Genomic DNA, 18,191 nt, shown 5'->3' with positions numbered 1-18,191 from the left:
AGGACCTGGACAGCAGGGGTCAGAGGTCAGGAGCCTGGTCCTTGCAGGCCCCTCACCCTTGGACAGAGCCCAACCAGCCACTTTCCCAGGCTGGGCGAGGCCGGGCAGGGGCGGGGCGGTGGCCAGGCCTCAGCCTGGCTGCTGGGTGGCGTCCCTATTAAACAGATGCGCAGAGGCGGGTGTCTGGGAAGCGACGCAGGAAGTTTGGGTAACAAGGCTGGAGCCTGGAGAGAACCTTTCTTCCCCGTGTGTCTTGGGAAAAGCTTTCTGAGCGGGGTCTCACGCAACAGCTGATGCCCAACCCCCCATGTTTGCCACCCACACCCCAAAAACAACTTTCCCCAGGACGCACACGTGGCAGCTTGTGCACTTTTATTATTAAATATATAAGCAGCTTCCTATTTTTTAAATAGATATTTAAATGACTTTATATAAAATAATTCATCACTTCCAAGTGTAAAAACAAAATCTCACAGTGTGTGAGCCAATGTTCCCTCTCGGCTTTCTCAGAGAAAAGAAGGGGTCCTGTGCGGCCAGCCGGGGAGCCACCCGAGGCGGCCCTGGGCCCTCCCGCGCCCGCCCGAGGCAGGAAAGCAAATCCAACCCATTTCGGAAGGAAGCTCTTTGCTTTCTTGACTCTGAAAATACTATACGTTTAAGGGGTGGGGGTGGAGCAGGAATGCCTTTTCCTGTGTTGTTTCTTCCTTCCACTTTTAAATACATACTTCCTGGCAACAAATAGAGTCTATGACTAGGAGGCCGAGTCCCACCGGGAGTCCTCTGCTCCTCCCTCAGCCATCGGGGACCAGTGACCTTCACTTTCAAGAGCAGGAAGGGAAGGTGGGGGGCCCTGCCCAGCAGCCAGCAGGGTGGCCTCTCCATGGAGGGCCCAGGACAGCAGGAGAGAAGGGACGCAGCTGCACAGAGGGACCAAGGGCACCTGACAGCCCTGCCACCTGCGGCCCAGCTCTGGAGCTGCAGCCGGGGGCTGGCCCAGGAAGCGGAGGTCCTCAAGGCAGACTTGGCAATAGACGCTCGGTCCCTCTCCCACCCTGGCTTGCCTGGTCACAGAGACTGTGGTCCTGGGTGGGTGCGTGGGGTGAGACTGGAGGTATCACTGCCTACCAGGCTCCTCACAGGGACAGCCCGCTCAGCCCCGGGTGCCTGCGGGCAGCGGCCTTGCAGCTGTGGCTGCGGCAGGGGTCAGGGCGTGGACGCCTCCCCCAACATCGGGGGCATACCCATCATTTCAAAGACCCTCCCGTGTCAGTCTCTGCCCTCCCCACCCTTCTCCCTTCCACTAGTCACTTCCCTCTTGGGAACGTCAAAGTGCAAAATGCAGAAACCTGGGCCAACAGCAGCCTAGAGACCTGCTCTGGTGCAGCCCAGGCGTTCTCCCGCCCCATCCACCCCAGGGAGTCAGAGGCCAGATCAGCGGAAGGTCAGGGCTCAGGGGCTCCCTCCAGGTGAGGCTGGCTCGGGCGGTCAGTGCAGAAGCTGGGGAGGCTGGAGGGCGGAGGGCGGACAGATGTGCATCGGAGCTGTACAGCAGGCAGGTCCAGTCTTCACAGTGCAATGGCTTCCTTCGAGAGGGGCGCCCCTGGACGGCCTCCCGGGGCAGCTCCGGCAGGTTCTGGAGGGCCAGTGGGGCCGCGGCCGGCCTTGGGCTTCACCTTGGCATCGAGAGCCCAGCAGGTCCCGAGGGCAGGGCTGGCCTCCCCTCTCTGCCTGGCACCAGCATTGCCAGTGGAGGGCTGTCGGCGCGGCAGGCAAGCCTTCTCATCCCGGCTTCTGGGCCGCCCACATTTCCAGGAAACCAGCTGACGCTGTCCCGCCCCGCCAATCTCAGGCATCTCTCTGTGACATGTGCTTACTCGTTGGGGCAGGGACCCATCCCTGGGCGCAAGGGTTCTTCCATTCCTCAGCGCCCACTCTGCTGTCCACAGCCACGGGCCTCTGGGTCCCTGCCCAGGTGCTGGCTGGAGGGGGCGGGAGGAGGGCACAGCCCCAGGGGCAGAGAGTACTCCTCGGGGCTCGCCAGCCCCCCTCAAGCAGATGGGAGCCTCCAGGGCTCACGATAAATATCAGCAGCATGAGGCACCCGCCGGCCCTCTCTGAGTCAGTCCAGAGTCTGGGGGTCGAGGGTGGAGGGGCCAGCCCAGCTGCTCTGGCCTAGTCCTGGTTGGCAGGAGCTCTCAGGGTGGGCAGGCCACATTCCCAGGAGGATGGCGGAGGAGGCGGGTGGACGCCCCGTAACATCTCCTGCCGTGGAGAGACTGTCCTGTGTGCCCAGCTGTGGGAGAGAGAAAGAGAGGCCCGTCAGCGAGTGGGAGCGAGGTAGGGGTCGCCGAGGACATGCGTGGGGGCGTCTGGCGTTCCTGTGGGCTGGTGCTGTAGGGAGGACTTCCTCCCGTCCCCGGTCCCTGCCCTCGCCTTCCCGGCCACCCAGACACCGCAAGGGCCAGGCCGCTTTCTCTGGCAGGGGTCCAAGCCGCGGGCCAGACTGCCCTCACCTCCTGCCTCCTCCTGGGGGAGCAAGGACCACAGCGGGGGGGGGCGGGCCTGGTGGGGGTCTAAGCAGGGGTGCAGGGCATTGCTCGAGCAGAGGGGTCTGAGGGAGGGAAGGGGGGCATTCGAGTGCCCTTAGACCCCTCCTCGGGCAACACCATGTCACTGGCCTCGGCCCAGTGAGCCGAGGATGAGCTCTGCTCACTCTAGCAAAGAGAGGTCCCGTGTCCACCTGCAGGCATTCACCACAGAGGGGCACACACCGTATCGGGGACAGCAGAGCAGAAGTAACTGAAGAGGAAGCACCAGAGGTGGTCCCAGGATAAGGAAATCCCTCCCTATCACATGCTCACCCTAAGCAGCCTCCTTCCGGATGGGCCTCCCTGCATCTTCCATGGGAGTGAGGGCCTGCCTCCCTCCCCACCCTGCCCCCAGCCTGTCCCCAGGCCCGGCATCCTCAGAACGCTTTGTTCTCAGACCAGAAATCCCCTGGACTCCGGCCAGCAGCTTGACTTTGGGCCCTGTGTGGAGCTCCCCTCCCAGGCCATCATAGGCCCCACTGGCCAAGGCTGTGATGGGCAAGGCGAGAGATGGGACCAGCCCTCTGGCTCCCAGCCCATTCCCAGGCTCCGGAGGGACAGGAGGGAGGAGCCCTGGACTGGACACGAGCCGCACTGGGCACTGCTGGGCCACAGGGAAGAAGGACCGAGCGGGCGAGCTCCGACAGGGAGGGCTGGGGGTGGTTTTCTCTGAGGGCCCTCACCCCCTCTCCTGTCATAGTGGCAATCAGGCCAGCGCTGGCCCTGACTCTCCCTGGGACTCCGAGTGCCTGACCTGGAGACCACCCTGCCAGGGTCCCTCTGGCCCACTCTCCACACCCACCAGGTGGACCTCAGGGTCCCAGATGTGTTATCTTTGCTCTTTTCTGAACAGGCTCCCTGGTGTAGAACACTCGTCAGATCCCCCATCTCCTAGGAGTGGCCCGGGCCCGGGGCCCTACACCTGGGAAGGCCCTAAGCGCTGGCTCACGTTGGGCACGGGGTGAAACTCCATAGGTCTCCCCAACTCATCGGCCAGCCAGTCAGTCAGCCAATCAGCTCCCCAGTCAACAAGTAACCAACTAGGCGGTTACCAGCTGGTCAGTCAGTCAGTGAGCTGGTTAACGGGTTCGCCAGAAGGCTGGTTAACTAGAGGCAGCTGGCCAGAGTCCATGGGTCTGTCAGCCCTGAAGCCAGTTGGTCGATGTTTATTGAGTTCTTGGCCACGTGCGGAGAAGCCCTCTTTGTATGAGAACCCGGGGCAGAAAAAGAAATGCCAAATCAGTGGAAGGCACGGTCCCTGCCCGCAAGGGGCTTACAGCCTGATTCCGGGTGCGGGATGTCCACATACACATAAAACAAGAACTGAAATGTATAAAAACAACATCCAAGTAAGTGCAAATCGATACAGTATTAACCAAATACAAGAGGGCAGAGGGGTATGAACGACTGGAGGGACCAGAGGAGATATCAGGAAGGAAGACTTCCTGTGGCTGATTGTGGGCGGAGGGGAGGGGAGGAAAGGGAGGGACGGGGCCGCCTGGCCCGAGAGCCAGGGGCAAGGAGTCACGAGGGTCACATCTTTATCCACGTGGGTGAGGACCCCAAAAGGCACCCGTCCTTGTGCGGGAGACACACTTGGGGGGGCCAGGGAGACAGGACTGGGATGGGGGCCACTTCAGTGGGCTCGGGCGATGGGCAGACACCAGCAGGGCAGTTTTCACAAGGATGAATACAAACTAATCTTTGGTTAAAACAGTGAATCTGCCCAAAGTACAGGACAGAGGTCTGGCTTGACAGAGGTTTATGGGAAAGGGAACTAGGGCTTTTAACAGACCACAAGCTAAATATGAGACAACAATATGATGCAGTTGTAAAAAAAAAAAAAGTTCAAAAAACTAATGCAAACTTAATCTGTGCGCATAGCAGAACAGTGTCCAGATCAATGCAGGCAACAGTCCCATGCACTCTGAGCTGGTCAGACCACGTCTGGGGCACTGTGTCCAGGGCTGGGCGCCACACTGGCAGGGGACATTGACAAACGAGTGTGTCCAAAGGAGGGCGACCAGGATGGTGAGGGGTCTGAAAACCACATCATATAAGGAATGTTTGAGGGCCTTGGCCACATTGAGCTTCGAGAAGTCTTAAAGGGGACGTGACTAGCTGGCTTTAGGTACGAGAGGGCTCTCAGGACAGTAGAGGGAGGATCATCCCGGGGGGATGGGAGGTGGCGGAAAAGCCGCTGGACCTGCCTGAGGAAGGGCTTCCTCATGGTGCTGTGGGTGCTGTGGGTGCTACCGGAGATGGCAGGGAGCTTGCCTGGCTCCCCAAGTGTGTGATCGGACGCTGGGAGGCAGAGAGGGGAGGCCCCTTTGGGGTGGGAGGCTCGGCCTAGTGACCGCTGAGAGCCCTTCCAACACTAAGGCTCTATGGCTCCATGAATTAAAAGGGAGGGGGGTCATCTGGGCTGGGGGAGGGTCAGACCAGGGTGCAAGCAGAACGGAAACCGGCAAGAGGGACTCAGAGCAGCAGCTGCCGGGGAGTTTGGGGGCCAGGCAGGGAGAGTGGCTGGAAGTGGCTGGCGATGCACGGCCACTGGAACCCTCCAGGAGGGTAAAGGCCTGACAGGAGGATCTGGGGGCTCTGGTGTGGGCAGTGGCAGCAAGAGCAGAAGCTCAGGGCAGGAATAAGAAGCCAATGCATAATGGGGGCGGGGATGGGGCATATGTAATACTTTCAACAATAAAGAATTATTATTATTAAGAAGAAGAAGCCGCTGCCAATGCAGAGGGAAGGGGCCTGGCCTCAGACAGGGTGGAGGGGACGGAGGGGCCCTGAGGACCCAGAAAGGAGAGGTTGGCAGCCCTGGTGATGGTGGGAAGAGGAGAGAGGGGTGCGAGCCAAGTGTGTGGGCCTCCGGGGAGGTGGTGGTATCTCCGTGTTAGGGTGAGGGAAAAGGACGGAGCTAATTTTAAGGGGTGGAGAGGGATCCAAAACCAGAGGCTTACCTTAGCCTTCCCGCTACACCGGCATTTCCACCTGTCTGTCCTCATGTTGGGTCAGGGGGCTGCGGGCAGAGCACAGGGTGACGTCAGACTCCTAAGTGGGCCCCCCACCCCCCGCACACGTGCTCTAACCCTCTCAGATCCAGGAGACCAGACCTGCCTCACCCTGTGAAGAAATCAGGAGAAACCCCAGACCCTTCCTCCTCTCCTCCCCCATCCTGTCCCGAGCTCCACTGCCTCAGAGCAAGTGGGAGCAAGTCTCCCCAAATGTAGAGGGGAAACAGGTGCCAAGACAGGCCCCCGATGCCTATAGAGCCACCCAGCCCCGAAGCTCACCTGCCCTCTGGTTGCTCCAGGGGAGAATCCACCGTCTGTAGCTCTCGATGGCTCTGGGGACAGAAAAGGGCAGCTCACTGAGCAGCTGGAGGGCCTGGGGGGACACGGTCCCCTCCCCAGGCAGGGCTCCCCCAGCTCCCCCTCCAGGGGAGCTTCCTGAGGCCTCCGTGCTGGTGGCCCCCGTCTCCGCCCCGCGAGGCTGTCTCCTATGTCCTGGCCCCAGGCCCTGCCCTGGTGCACACAGCATCTCGCTCCTCCATGTGCTTCTGGCCCAGGAATATTCTCTCCCGCTCGCTGCTGCCCTGCCCTTCTGCTGACCTTATACCATGAGCCCCCCCATCTTGAAGAAACCCTCCCTGTCCACCTCCCCTCCTCTGTGCTCAGCCAGCTTCCTGGTGTGAGCGTCTGAAGGACCCAGGCTGCCCCCCAGCCAGCCTGCCTGGACCTGCTCCTCCACCCGCTGCGCCACTGTCCCCAGGAGGTGCCCGCCTCTCGGCCACCGGGCTCTTCTTACCCGCCGCCGCCGCCACCTGCAGAGCAGCAGGCCGCCCACGGCCAGCAGGACTAGGATGGCGCTGGGCACCAGCAGGGGGCGCACAATCTTGCCGGCCTGGGGGGTGGAGGGCGGCAGCACCCAGCCTATGTCTGTCAAAGGAACAGGGTTAAAATGGGCATGGGGTGCGGCCGCCCCCTCATTTGGTCCTCCTTCCAGCCCTGCGGTGCTCCTCCGCTCCCGGGTGCTCCTCCTGCCCTGCAGCCCCCCGAGGGGCAGGACACTGTCCCAGGCGTGGCTGCCCGGAAGCCTGGTCTGAGCAGAGAGAGTGGAGGGCCGGCTGAGGCCTCTCGGGCGCAGGAACAGGGGCCTGGCAGAGCCTGGCGCCTGGGCGTCTCTGGGCGGCACAGATGGACGGTCTGTCTTCTCAGGTGTGTGACTCCAGGCCTGGCCGGTGGTTCTCCCAGAGCCCCCCTTGGGCCGGAGGGTGCCAGTTCCATCCGCTGGCGGTTGGCCCTTGGCTGATGCGCGGAGTGGAGATGCTGAGATGAGGTTGCTGTGTCTGGTGGCTGTCGCCTGCACGCTGCCTCCTCCCAGCCTGGAGGGGGAGGGCTCTGGACCTCGGGGTGCAGGCCCCTCGCTAGATTCTCCAGAGGCCTCTTCTAGGACCCAGTTAGCGCTCAACACAGAGTCGAGAACGTCCTCCATCTCAGAGACGGGGGCTCCCGCCGAGGGCTGGGACTCAGGCGAACCTCCGACGGGGCCTCCCTCGGCGCCTGGGGTCTCTGGTGACTCAAGGGTCTGGCATGTGCTCCTGGGTGGTCGCTGCTTGGCAATGCCCGGGTCCTCTGTGCGAAGGGGCTGCTCACTGCGCAAGAGGGAGCTGTCCTCTGTCCCCTCAGAGTCAGCCCAGGGAAAGCCAGCCTGAGGGGCCACGGAGGGGGTAAGGGGCTGCTGAGGGGAGGCAGAGGCCAGGTCACTGCTAGGGGTGGCTTTGGGGTACAGGCAGTTGCAATCAGGCGTGGTCACCACATCTGAAAGAACCACAGAGGGAGAGAGAAAGACGGAGGAGCTAGAGTCACCAGCCTCCAGCACAGCGTTCCCGAGGGACTCGAGAGGGTCCCCGCATCCGCTAACTCAGCCCTGGGGCTAAGGGTACGACAGGACTGGCACAGGCAGGGAAGGTGCGAACTGCAGGGTCTTATGGGTGAGAACAGAAAGCAGGATTGAGAGGCGCAGCCTGGGGTTGGGGTCAGGGAAGACCGGAGCGCAGCTCTTCCCGGGGTTCCAGGTGGGCAGACGCCAAGCGAGGGGTAAGCAGAGGCCTCCAGGGCTAACACCAGACACCCTCAGCCCCACTGCGTTGGCTGGAAGGAGCAAGGTGGTGCCATGCACAGCAGGGGCCACAGCCGCAGGCGGCAACGGCTGGGGCTGGACTGTGGCCAAGGCTTGAGGCCTTGGGATTGAAACAAGGAGACTGGACTTGGCCACTGGCAGGTGCTGGGTGGCAGGGCTTCAGTCCCTGCCTCGGGGAGCAAGGTTGCACGGATGAGGGCACACATGACACGAGACGCAGAGACGAGGACATGTAGGGTGCACGGGTGCAGCCGGTGCCAGCACTGGGAGAGTTTGAATGATGCTCAGACTTCAAATCCAGCCTGTCCCTTGAGGGGACACTCAAGGCATCCTGAGGACTTCGAGAGCCTGGGTATCCTGGTGATTGGCAGCGGGGTTCTCAGAGCCAGGGCCCTGACTCCCAGGAGGAACTTCTGCTCTCTCCAAGGAACCCCCCGCCCCCTGCGGAGCCAAAGAGCCTCCATGCCTGCAGGGCTCTCCCCGAGGGGTCCCCTTGCCTGCTCCCTAATCTCACAGCCACCAGCATGGTCCTTCTTGATGCCTTGACATGCAGACATATGTAGGTGTACATGCACACACATGTCAGAAGAGACATGTGCTGAGGACCACTCAGAGATGCATGAAGCCACATGTTTACACAAAACAAGCACATCTACACACACAGGAGACGAGTAGCAGCCAGGCTGCCTCCGGGGGTCCCTCCAGCCCCACGTCCCACCGCCCAGTCCCCGTTCTTCCACACGCTCTCCCCTGCCTCACCCTTGCTGGTCCCTTTGCCGTTTACCTGGGACGGAGCACTTAGCAAAGCTGTCGCTGCAATTCTTGCTGAAAATGCTCTGGTTCATTTTAAGGAGGTTCTTTGTTTCATTAAAGACGTTCTTGATCTTCTCCAGCGCCCAGAGGGGTGACTCAGAGAAATTTTGGACACAGGCCTGGAAGGAGAGCAGGTCCCCCGGGTGAGGCTCAGCATTGGCTCAGCGGCTCCAGCTTGTCTAACTTCCGTGGCCTTTCTCACATCTGCCTCCTTTTCTTCTTTCATGTTCTCCCTCCCCTCTCCCCTCATCTGCAGCAGAATCAGTCCGGAGGCCAGGAGCTATCTCATTTATTCACCAATATGCGCCAGGCACATGGTCATTACCTGGGAATCAGGCAATGAATGAGAGAGGCGGTCCCTGACCAAGTTGGACATTGAGTCCAGCAAGGCACAGGCACCAAAGCCATTGCTACAGTGTGGCGAGTCCTGAATGTGAGGGGGTTCTGAATGACTGAGTGTGTATGACAACGTGCCTAAGAACTGACTAACCGATGAGCAAAGTTAACCATGAAAAGAGGCGGAGTTGGAGAGAACTGTCTAGGCCAGTGATGGTGAACCTATGACACGTGTGTCAGAGGTGACATGTGAACTCATTTTTTTGGTTGATTTTTCTTTGTTAAATGGCATTTAAATATATAAAATAAATATCAAAAATACAAATCTTTGTTTTACTATGGTTGCAAATATCAAAAAATTTCTATATGTGACATGGCACCAGAGTTAAGTTAGGGTTTTTCAAAATGCTGACGCGCCGAGCTCAAAAAGTTCATCATCACTGGTCTAGGTAGAGGAAGCAGACTGTGCAAAGGTCCTGAGGCAGGAAAGAGCCTGAACTGTTGAAAGAAAAAAAGAAGGCTAGAATGGCTACAGTACCAGCCAGGAGGAAAGCAGTGAGAGGTGCAGCTGAGAGGGGTCAGCCAGGACCGGTCCTGCAGGTCCTGGTTGGCCATGTCAAGAACTGTTGACCTTATCCATAAAGCAAAGAGGACCCGTCTGAGGGGCTATCAGGGAGGTGGATGGCTGGTGCCGTGGTGGGGAGCATGGCCTGGAGCAGGCCATGGCTGTGGGTCCTTCTCTGGCATTGGTGGGTCTTGGAAGGAGGTCCAAGGCTGCCCAGCCCCATCTCTCGAGCTACTCTTTTCTCTTCTGCTCGGGGGACGCAGGCTCCCACACGCACTGGAGCGCTGGGACCCCTCACACTCCTGCCTTTCCTCCCAACATTGGCAGCTCCTTCTCCAACTCCTGACCAGCCTCCGCCACCTGACTTCAAACTCGGGCATTCCTCAGGGCTCCGTGTAGGGCCCGCCTCCTGTCGCACACACCAGGCAGTGCCGTGCACGCCTATGGCATCATCGGTGGCCGACTCGCTGAGGACTTCCAGATACCACGCTTCCCCTAACAGAGCTGCACAGGGCAGAACTTTTCTAGGCTGTGAGGTTGTAGGCATGGCTGCGCGCCCAAGGCCGGGCATAGCAGGCCCCTCATCAATGTGGACCAGGTAAAGGACGAAAGGCTGCAGGAATGAGAAGACCTGGACCTGAGCTGGGTGACTCTGGCCAAATGGACGATCCAGTTTGGTCTAGGTAGAGGAAGCATTTCCTGCCGCCTCCCCCCGGCCACTGTAAAGGGCCACCCTGGCTCTCTGGCCTCTTCCTGGAGAAAACAGGGCCCATTAGACAGAAGGTCCCCGATGCCCACTGTGTCCACAAGCTTGTGTCTCCTCTCCTCAGGAGCCCGAATCCCTCCCCAGCGTCCCTGCAGGAGACTAGCTCCTCTAGCTCCCAGGGCTGCATCCCTCCTGGAGCCTGTCCCGTGGGCATTCACGGGGAGGGGTGGGGGGGGCTTGTTCAAATGCAAATTCCTGGGCCCACCTGCAGACCCACGAATCAGACTCTCTACAAGCATGTCAAACCCGCGGCCTGAGGCCCGCAAGCAGTGAGTTTGACATGCTTGCTCTAGGGGTGCACACTGGGAATCTGGGTTTTAAATAAGCTCCCCAAGTGAGTCTTAAGAACCTTAATATTGGGAAACCGCAGCTTTCATACCTCTCTTATTTAAAAAGGCTCCTCCCTCAACCCACGCTCCCTCTGGCGACCTCTCTCTCTGCATCTTTTGGAGCTGAGGTCCCCTCTGTTCACCCTGATCTGGCACCAGCCAGTGACACTGACCTCCACGTGGCCAAATCCCATCTCGGGCTGGGACTTGGGCCTCCTGCTGGTCTCCCAGCCTCCAAACCTGCTCCCACAGCCCCTTCTCTGCACAGCAACCAGAAAGGTCTCACAACACCAATTAGGTCCGGTCACTGGCCGGCTCACCACGCTGCCTCGCTCTTTAGGCCAAATCCCATCCGGTCAGGACCCCAGCGATCCTCCCCGCCCTTCACTTCCACGCCGAGCCATGCTGCATGGGTCCCGAATGTGCAGGCTGCTGCTCCTCACCTCAGGGCTCCTGCATACCATTTTCGGTTCTGGAATGCTCTGACCAGCCTCGCCGCTTCCTAACTTACCCACCATTGGGCCTCAAAAAATAACTTTCTTCCTCAAAGTCTTCCCTGGCTCTTCCTCCCCACCCTCTTAAATGAGCCCTGTTTCTCCCTCCTTCACGGCCCCCCTCACTCCTGCAGGTCTTCCCTCCCCTGCTTTTCTCTCCAGCCACGCAGCTCCCGCCGTCGACGTGCCGCATGTTCGACCTGTATTTTGTGAACTGTCTCACCGCCCCCAAATGGAAGCTCCGTGAACGTGGGATTTCTGCCCATCTTTGGTTTCCTGGTGTCTAGAACAGTGCGTGGCACACAGTAGGCACTCGTTAACTACTTGTGGGATGGAGGAAGGGTTTTGCTTGTTACTGCTTAATGGCTGCCAATCTCACTTGACTGCACGCTCCACGAGGTTTAGAACCAGGTAGTTCTTGTTCTTGGAGACACGGTCGGGGCCTAGCACTGCGCCTCCCGCAGTCAGTCCTTAGCAAAGGTGTGTGGATGGAGCAATGAACGAGAAAGCGCGAGCGGTGGGATGCGTGAGGGAAGTGATTGCTCTGCACATGTCAGACGGCGGGGACCACCACAGCCGGCCCCTGCCCTGACCCAGGGCTCGGGCTCCAGGGCCTCCTACCGTTTCCTGCTCTTCGTGGACCAGGGGGAAGCAGTCCTCCAGCCCCACGGAGAGCTCCTGGAGCTTCACCAGGGCGATGGCGTTGGAGGTGTTGTCCTTGAAGCTGATGGTGTTCTCCAGGATGTCTTGTGCCAAGAAAAAGGCTTTCTTAATGTAACACACGTGGTCTTGCTGAGAAAGGAGAACCTGGAGTTGATGGTCTGGCAGATGCGCCCACCCCAGTAGATGGAGGGCTGCAGCCTGCCCCACCCCCATCCCGATCCCGACCCAACCCACCCAACCCGGGGTGGAGAGGCCACACCACTCGTGCTAAGGAGCATGCTGCTGCCCTCAGCTGGCCTTTCACTCTCTCTCTTTGGGATCTGGCACTCTGGGGGCTGGGGTGCAGGGAGGGAATGTGGGTTCTGATTAGAGAGAGTGTTGACTTTCTGGAAGGAGCATTCCTGGCACCCCATGAATGGAATACAGAGGGTGTTCTTTGCACTGGGAGGTGGCCTCCCGATCTAGCAGAAGTATACATGGGTCAGGTGTGGAGAAACTCAGAGATGGAGACAACTTCTGGGCATCGCGGCGACTAGGTATGGGGCACAGAGATGAACAAACTCGGGAATGGGGCTGAGGTGGGGGCGTTGGCCAGGCATCACAGGCTTGTGGGAAGGAAGGAGCAAGGGATGGGGGTAGTGGGTGGGGCCTGGTGCTAATAAACCCCAGGCTAAGCAACCGAGGCTTCTTCTGGATCAGGGGGGGCCCTGACAAGTTTGGGGGAGGAAAGAGGAAGTAGCAGGTTAGGGTTCCGAGAGCTCCCCTTAGTGGCGGGATGAGGGGTGCACTGACAGCCGTGAGGACATTTGCGAAGTACTTGAAATTGTCCAAGCAACTGATGGGGAGGCCAACCCAGCATCACTTGGTGTCTGGTTGGGGGGTGGGGTAGGAGGAAGAGGGAAAGGGCTGGACCGATCCCCTGGCTGCTGGTCTGTCTGCTAGACGGAGGTGCCTTCCATAAGCAAAGCCTGTGCCGGCCTGCCTGGGTGCAGATCAGACCTCCACCGCTCACTAGCTGTGCTCCCTTCATCTCTCTGGAGACCATAAACAAGACTGGTGTGCCACACCACGGTTCCATCAAGATTAAATTAGAGAAGTGCCTGGGCCACAGGAAGACGTTGGCATGTGCCGGGTCAGGAAAGGGAGCAGCAGGGGACTTGAGCCCCTCACCCTGCCCAGCCCTGGACCCTGGCACCCCAGACTTGGGCCCCCAGGGATCCTCACACCTCACCCTGCCCAGCTCTTGGATTTCTCCAGCCCTCACGCTCCCACTCTACCCACCCCGAGGAGGGCATACCCGCTGGGTCCTGTAAGTAGCCGTTAACTCACCAACTGGGCCTCATTCACAAACTGAAAGGGGATTTTGCACGAGGTCTCCATCTGACTGTCAATCTGTAAGAGAGAGCAGCCAGTGGTGGCAGGGTATCCGCAGCTCGGCTGAGCTCGCCTAACAATGAGAGTTTCTGGGTGGATCGGGGTTTGAGCCTCATCCACCTTCCCCCAACCACACCTGGAAAGAAGATAGGGGCAGACCTGTGCCTCCCACGTGCCCAAGGGAGGGCTGGCAAAGGATAAGAAGTCTCTTCCTTCTACTTCCCCCTCCATGACATAAGCTCCCGGGGGCAGTAGTGAGCTCCCTGTCATGGCAGGAATTCAAGCAGAGGCTAGGCAAGTTCTGGGGATTCAGGATCTGTAGGAGCTGGGGTTAAATGCCCTGGAAACCCCTGCTGCGCCCCCACCCCCTCTACCTCTCCACCCCCCAGCAATGGTTCTGTGATTCTAAGCCTCAGACAGTAGCTCCCGGTCTCCCCGGGGTTTCTGTGGCAGCGACAAGCAGGAGGAAAAGAGGCAGGAGGCCCAGCCTGCAGGCCCCAAGCTCAGAGCCCGGGAGCTGGCCTTCACCAGTGGTGCCCCACCCTGCCTGGCTGGCCAGAGGGATGGTAAATTCTCTTCTGAGCAGAACAGCGGCCATGACAGCAAATGATTCTGCTTGGCTGAACCACGCTGGGAATTGTTGATGATGCTGCTGGCCCGGCCAGGAGGCACAGGCTCCTTCATGGCCAGGGCGAGCCGACCATCCTAGCCCGTTTCACAAGAAACTCCTTGAATGCAGGGCTCGAGCAGGAGCCAGGGCTACGAGGGCGGAGGGCTGGGAGTTAGGCCGGAGCCTCCGCTCCAAATCTGGGGAGGCCCTGGTGCCAGGCTGGTGTCCCAATTGGGAGCTAGCGGCAACATCTGGACACAGCAGGCAGACTGGGCTGGCTCCTCAGAGAAGCCTCCCATTGAGGGACAGACAGCAGGCTCCACATGGAGAATCCCTGGTTGACATTCCAGGCAATCCTTTTCCCAGGCAACCAGCTGGGAGCCCACCGTGCCTGTGCCTGCAGGGCGGTCAGAGGCCCTGACCTTCAGAAGGTCAATGAGGGGAGCATCAGGGGAGCCATGTCCTGCACAGCCCTATTTCTCCGCCCACCACCCGTCTCTTTGACCTTCTCCCTGACTCTTGCCTCAGTTTACCCCTGGGGAGAAGGTAGGATAGGCTTGGCTACACACTCACCATCTGCTGCAGGAGCTGCAGGTGTCCATCCCCGATCATGTGGCTACAGTGCTTCGACTCCTCCTCGGTAATACTCCTGCTCACCAGGAGACAGACCAGCAGTAGCCGGGGGCCCAGCCATGTCTGTGAGAGAGAGAGCACCATTTCTCCTCAGCTCTTACTCTCCCCAAGGGCCCCCATACCCTCACACCTACAAGGCTACAGCTATCCCTCACCCCAGGATGCAGTGTTCCCCAAATTCAGCTTTCTGGGGATTGCCTAACAGCTCCAGCACAACCTTCCTCTCCCTTGATGACAACCTGAGTGTCGTCCCCTCCAAGAAGCCTTCCCAGATTTACCCAGGCCAAGCCTGACTACACATTGAACTGTAATGAGGAACTGGAAAGGCACCTACCAGCCTAAATTCCAGTTTCACAAGAAACTCCTTAAATGCAGGACTTGCTTCTACCCATTTTCCTGTTCTTGCAACATCAAACATGGGGCCAGGCATCTTAGGAGCTGCCCACTCCTCTCAAGGTCATGTACCTGCACTGGCTTCCAGACTGTGAGCCAGAGACAGATCCCTTGGGCCCAGCCCTTCCTCCCACCTGGTCCCACACAAGTCTGGCTCTGCTACTGGAAACAAACTCAGTTTCGCTGGGAACCTGTCCCGTGCTAGAGACCTTTGGAGCCCTCCGTGTCTGGTTGTCAAAATCAACCGGTGGCAGCGGCAATGCCAGCACTAGTCAGTCCGTCCTGGCTGACACCTGCCTAGCGGAGCCCCATCAGGCTGTACGGCCAGCCAGCCAGCCAGCCAGCTCTTACCACGGCAAGGATGTTTTCTGAGCTCTCTCCTCTCTTTGAACCCAGTAACTGCTCACCCCCAGAGTGAAGTCAGAGAACTGGCACCTGACACCCTGTCATTCCCCTTCTTTCCTCTCTCCCTCACCCTCACCCCTTAAGCCCCCCCCCCCCACCCTAAGTCTCCCTCAGATTCAGAGAAATGCTGCTAGGGTGGGGTGAGGGCTGGCACCTTCCTAGGCTCTGGGCTCTGCCTCAGTAACCCAGAGGATAAGACAAATGCTGCCAATAAACAGCACATTGGAAAAACACAAGGAGGCTATGAAACAGCCCACAGGGACACGCTGATTTACATATAACTAAAAGCTCAATGTTCGCCAGCTCTCACCCGGGAGAAGAGGCCCTGGCTGGGCTACCAGGGAGGCTGCAGGGAGGAGGGGCCTCAGGGGGCCTGGAAAGATGGGGAGAACTTGGTGGCAGAGAGGGAAGGGAGGACCTGAAGGGAAGGCACAGCATGGCTCCATCCCGGAGGAGGGGGGAGGGGGGGTGCTCAGGAAGACATCCTTGTCGCAGGCACTTCAAGACAATGATGATTAAGGGCAGGAGGGCTGCGGGGGGGGGGGGGGGGGGGGGCAATGCTTAGCCTCCGGGACTGCCTGGCTTTTGGAGCTGTTTCAGGCATCTGTGTGAGGACAGTGCAGCCAACTTTGAAGATGCCCTGCCCGTGGGGCCTCAGAGGAGGATCTGAATGGGCACCCGAGGGTTAACAGTCTAGCTTGTATCTGGCTGGGCTGCCTCTTCTCTCTCCTCCTTTTCTTCCTCCCACCCACCAGCCTTGGCCTCTGGGGGAACCCGGGAAGGAATCTCTGCTGAGGGCTCGGGGGCTCGGAGATGCTGTCCCTCCTCACCTGCCTCCCATCCTGGTCCACCTTCCCCATCAACAAAGTCCCACAGAGACCTTGGCGTCAGCGGACCCTCGGGCTGCCGTGTCTAAAACTAGCCCCCCCAGCCGGGTGGCTCAGTTGTTGGAGCATCATCCCCCAACACCAAAACGTTGCAGGTTCAGTCCCCGGTCAGGTCACATACCTAGGTTGCGGGCTCGACCCCAGGTCAAGGTACATGTACAGGAGGCAACTGATCAATGTTTCTCAATCTTTCTCCCTCTCCCTTCCTCTCCCTCTAAAATCAATAAAAACATACCCTCAGGTGAGGATTAAAATACATAAATAAATATAATTTAAAAATAAAACCTGCTCACTTTACTTCTCTTTCCTCAGCCCCTCGTCTTGGCCTTGCTGCTCCTCACCTCGCCCTCCCAGCTGCCTTCTCAGCCCCGTCTCCTCTCTCCGTTGGGCCCTTCCTCCCCTCCGGATCTGCTCTGCCCTCCCTCACCCCACCTGCAGCCCCTTCCCCAATCCTGCAGACCTTTTTCCGCTTCTCTTCTCCCAGGCTTCCCCTCCCATTCTCCTCCGCTGCCGGCAGGCCACTTGCTGCTCCTTCACATGCCACCTTCACTTCCTAGGAGCTGTGGCAGCTCCTGCCCTCGTCCCATGCAGCCCTAGCAGCTCAGCCCCTGTCCACAGCTCCCTCCCCAACACCAAACCTCCCCCACCTTCCTCTACCACCACCAAGCCAAGATCTCCCCAGTGAACTGCACCGGAGTTTGCAAGAAAAAGATTCAGAGCCATCCTCAGGCAACTCTGGGGTCTGGTCCCCCACAAACAGACCTGATCCAGCCACCCAGGTCCCCAACAGCTCCGTCTGTGAGCTGGAACAAGCAGCGGCTTGCCCGGCTCCGTCTGGTGCCAGCAGTTCCTGGGCACCAGCCCTGGCATCCTATAAGCCGGTGACCCCTGAACTTTCTCCATCCAGAAGCGCCCACTCCCCAGCAGGGCCTCGAAGCATGTGCGAGGCGATGAGAAAGGTTCCCCGAGGGGAAGGCGCCACACGCGGCCACAGCCACGGTGCCCGTCCCTCGGCGGTAGATCCTTCAGAAGGGAGAGGGGCGGGGGGCCTCCGGCTGACGAGGAACCCTGCCGTGGCTTCGAACCCCTCTCTCCTGCCCGCGGGGGGCTCAGTGTGCCCCTTCGTGCAGCGGGGCAAGTAGCCTTCCCTTTCCCAGGGAAGCGCCGCAGCCCCAGGAGCAGCGCAGGGCCGCAGCGGTCTCAGCACCAGCGCCTGGGGCCGAGGGCAGCTCGCGTGCAAAGATGGGAAGGCGACCGGAGCCCGCCGGGAGCCTCAGCAGCGGGGGCCCCCGAGGAGCCTCTGTACCCGGGGCCGCCGGGAGCCGCTGCAGCCGGAGCGCCTCTGCAGCCGGCGCACGCGGGCAGGACAGCCGAGCTCCAGCCCCAACCCGGCCCCGCGCCGCGCCGCGCCCGCCGCTTACCGTGGGAGGGCAGCGCCCGGCGGCGCCCCGCGCGGTCATACGGGCAGCTGGGTCCCGGCCCGGCGCGTTGGCCGCCCTCGATCGCTCGCTGGCTCGCTGGCCGCCGCGGAGTCCGCGCCCCGCCGAGGGCCGCGCCGCTGTCCCGGGAGTGCGGAGAGCCGGCGGCGGCGCCGAGAGCACCAGGCAAACTTTCACTTTCCCCAGCCGGCTCCGCCGGCCAGCTCCTCGGCACAGCCTTTTAAGCGACTTAGGCATGTGGTTTATGGGAAATTACGTTGGACAGGCGCCAGACACACACACACACACACACACACACACACAGGCGCAACACACACTCCAGAGGCCCACTGAGCCGCCTCCCCGCCCCCACCCTCGGGCTGGGCTTCCCCGCCCGTCTTGCAGTCGCCTCTTCTGCAGCTCAATTCCGCGCGCCCTCCAGCCCGCCACCGCCGCGCCGCTGGGGAGAGAGCTTTTCCTTCCTTCCGTGCTCTCCAGGCGGATCCGGTGAGCTCGCTCTCTTTCTAACATTCCTCTCAAGGGACTTTCCCCTTAGGCCTGAAAATTCCCAAATCGGAGCCGGAATGGGCTGAGAGCAGGGCAAACACTAAGGCGGGCCTCCCGGGCTGTGCAGGACGCAGCACCTGGTGGAGCCGGAGTCAGCAGGTTTGCAGGCAGCCCCCTCCTGCCTAGGAGCCCCCAAGCGGCCCACCCCTCTTCTTGCCTTCAATTCTGGGGGCAGGGGGTAGAGGCCAGAGGCTGGCTACCT

The 18,191-nt window shown here is 60.1% G+C and overlaps 1 protein-coding gene across 3 annotated transcripts; it reads right to left on the bottom strand.

Annotated features, from left to right (window-relative positions):
* Window positions 1-355: 355 nt before the first annotated feature.
* On the bottom strand, window positions 356-17,731 carry CSF1 (colony stimulating factor 1). 3 transcript variants are annotated; one of them, XM_070395919.1, is made up of 9 exons: window positions 17,426-17,730; window positions 14,260-14,382; window positions 13,032-13,094; window positions 11,661-11,831; window positions 8,521-8,668; window positions 6,402-7,414; window positions 5,888-5,940; window positions 5,555-5,613; window positions 356-2,293 (listed from the first exon to the last, which is right to left on the bottom strand). In XM_070395919.1, exons 1-8 carry the CDS (start codon window positions 17,678-17,680, stop codon window positions 5,568-5,570), a joined length of 1,872 nt encoding a protein of 623 aa, XP_070252020.1. In that variant the 5' UTR covers window positions 17,681-17,730; the 3' UTR covers window positions 356-2,293; window positions 5,555-5,567. The 3 variants fall into 3 exon arrangements, with proteins under 3 accessions (XP_070252020.1, XP_070252022.1, XP_070252021.1); XM_070395921.1 differs by having other exon boundaries at window positions 6,402-6,532; XM_070395920.1 differs by lacking the exon at window positions 356-2,293 and adding an exon at window positions 3,739-4,628 and having other exon boundaries at window positions 17,426-17,731.
* Between the last annotated feature and the right edge of the window lie 460 nt (window positions 17,732-18,191).

This window comes from Myotis yumanensis, unplaced genomic scaffold (genome assembly GCF_028538775.1).
Source record: "Myotis yumanensis isolate MYYU_CA2020_CCGP unplaced genomic scaffold, mMyoYum1.0.hap1 SCAF_17, whole genome shotgun sequence".
Lineage (NCBI taxonomy): Eukaryota > Metazoa > Chordata > Mammalia > Chiroptera > Vespertilionidae > Myotis > Myotis yumanensis.
Note: the sequence above shows the minus strand (reverse complement) of the source record. Positions and strands in the feature narration are given on the sequence as shown.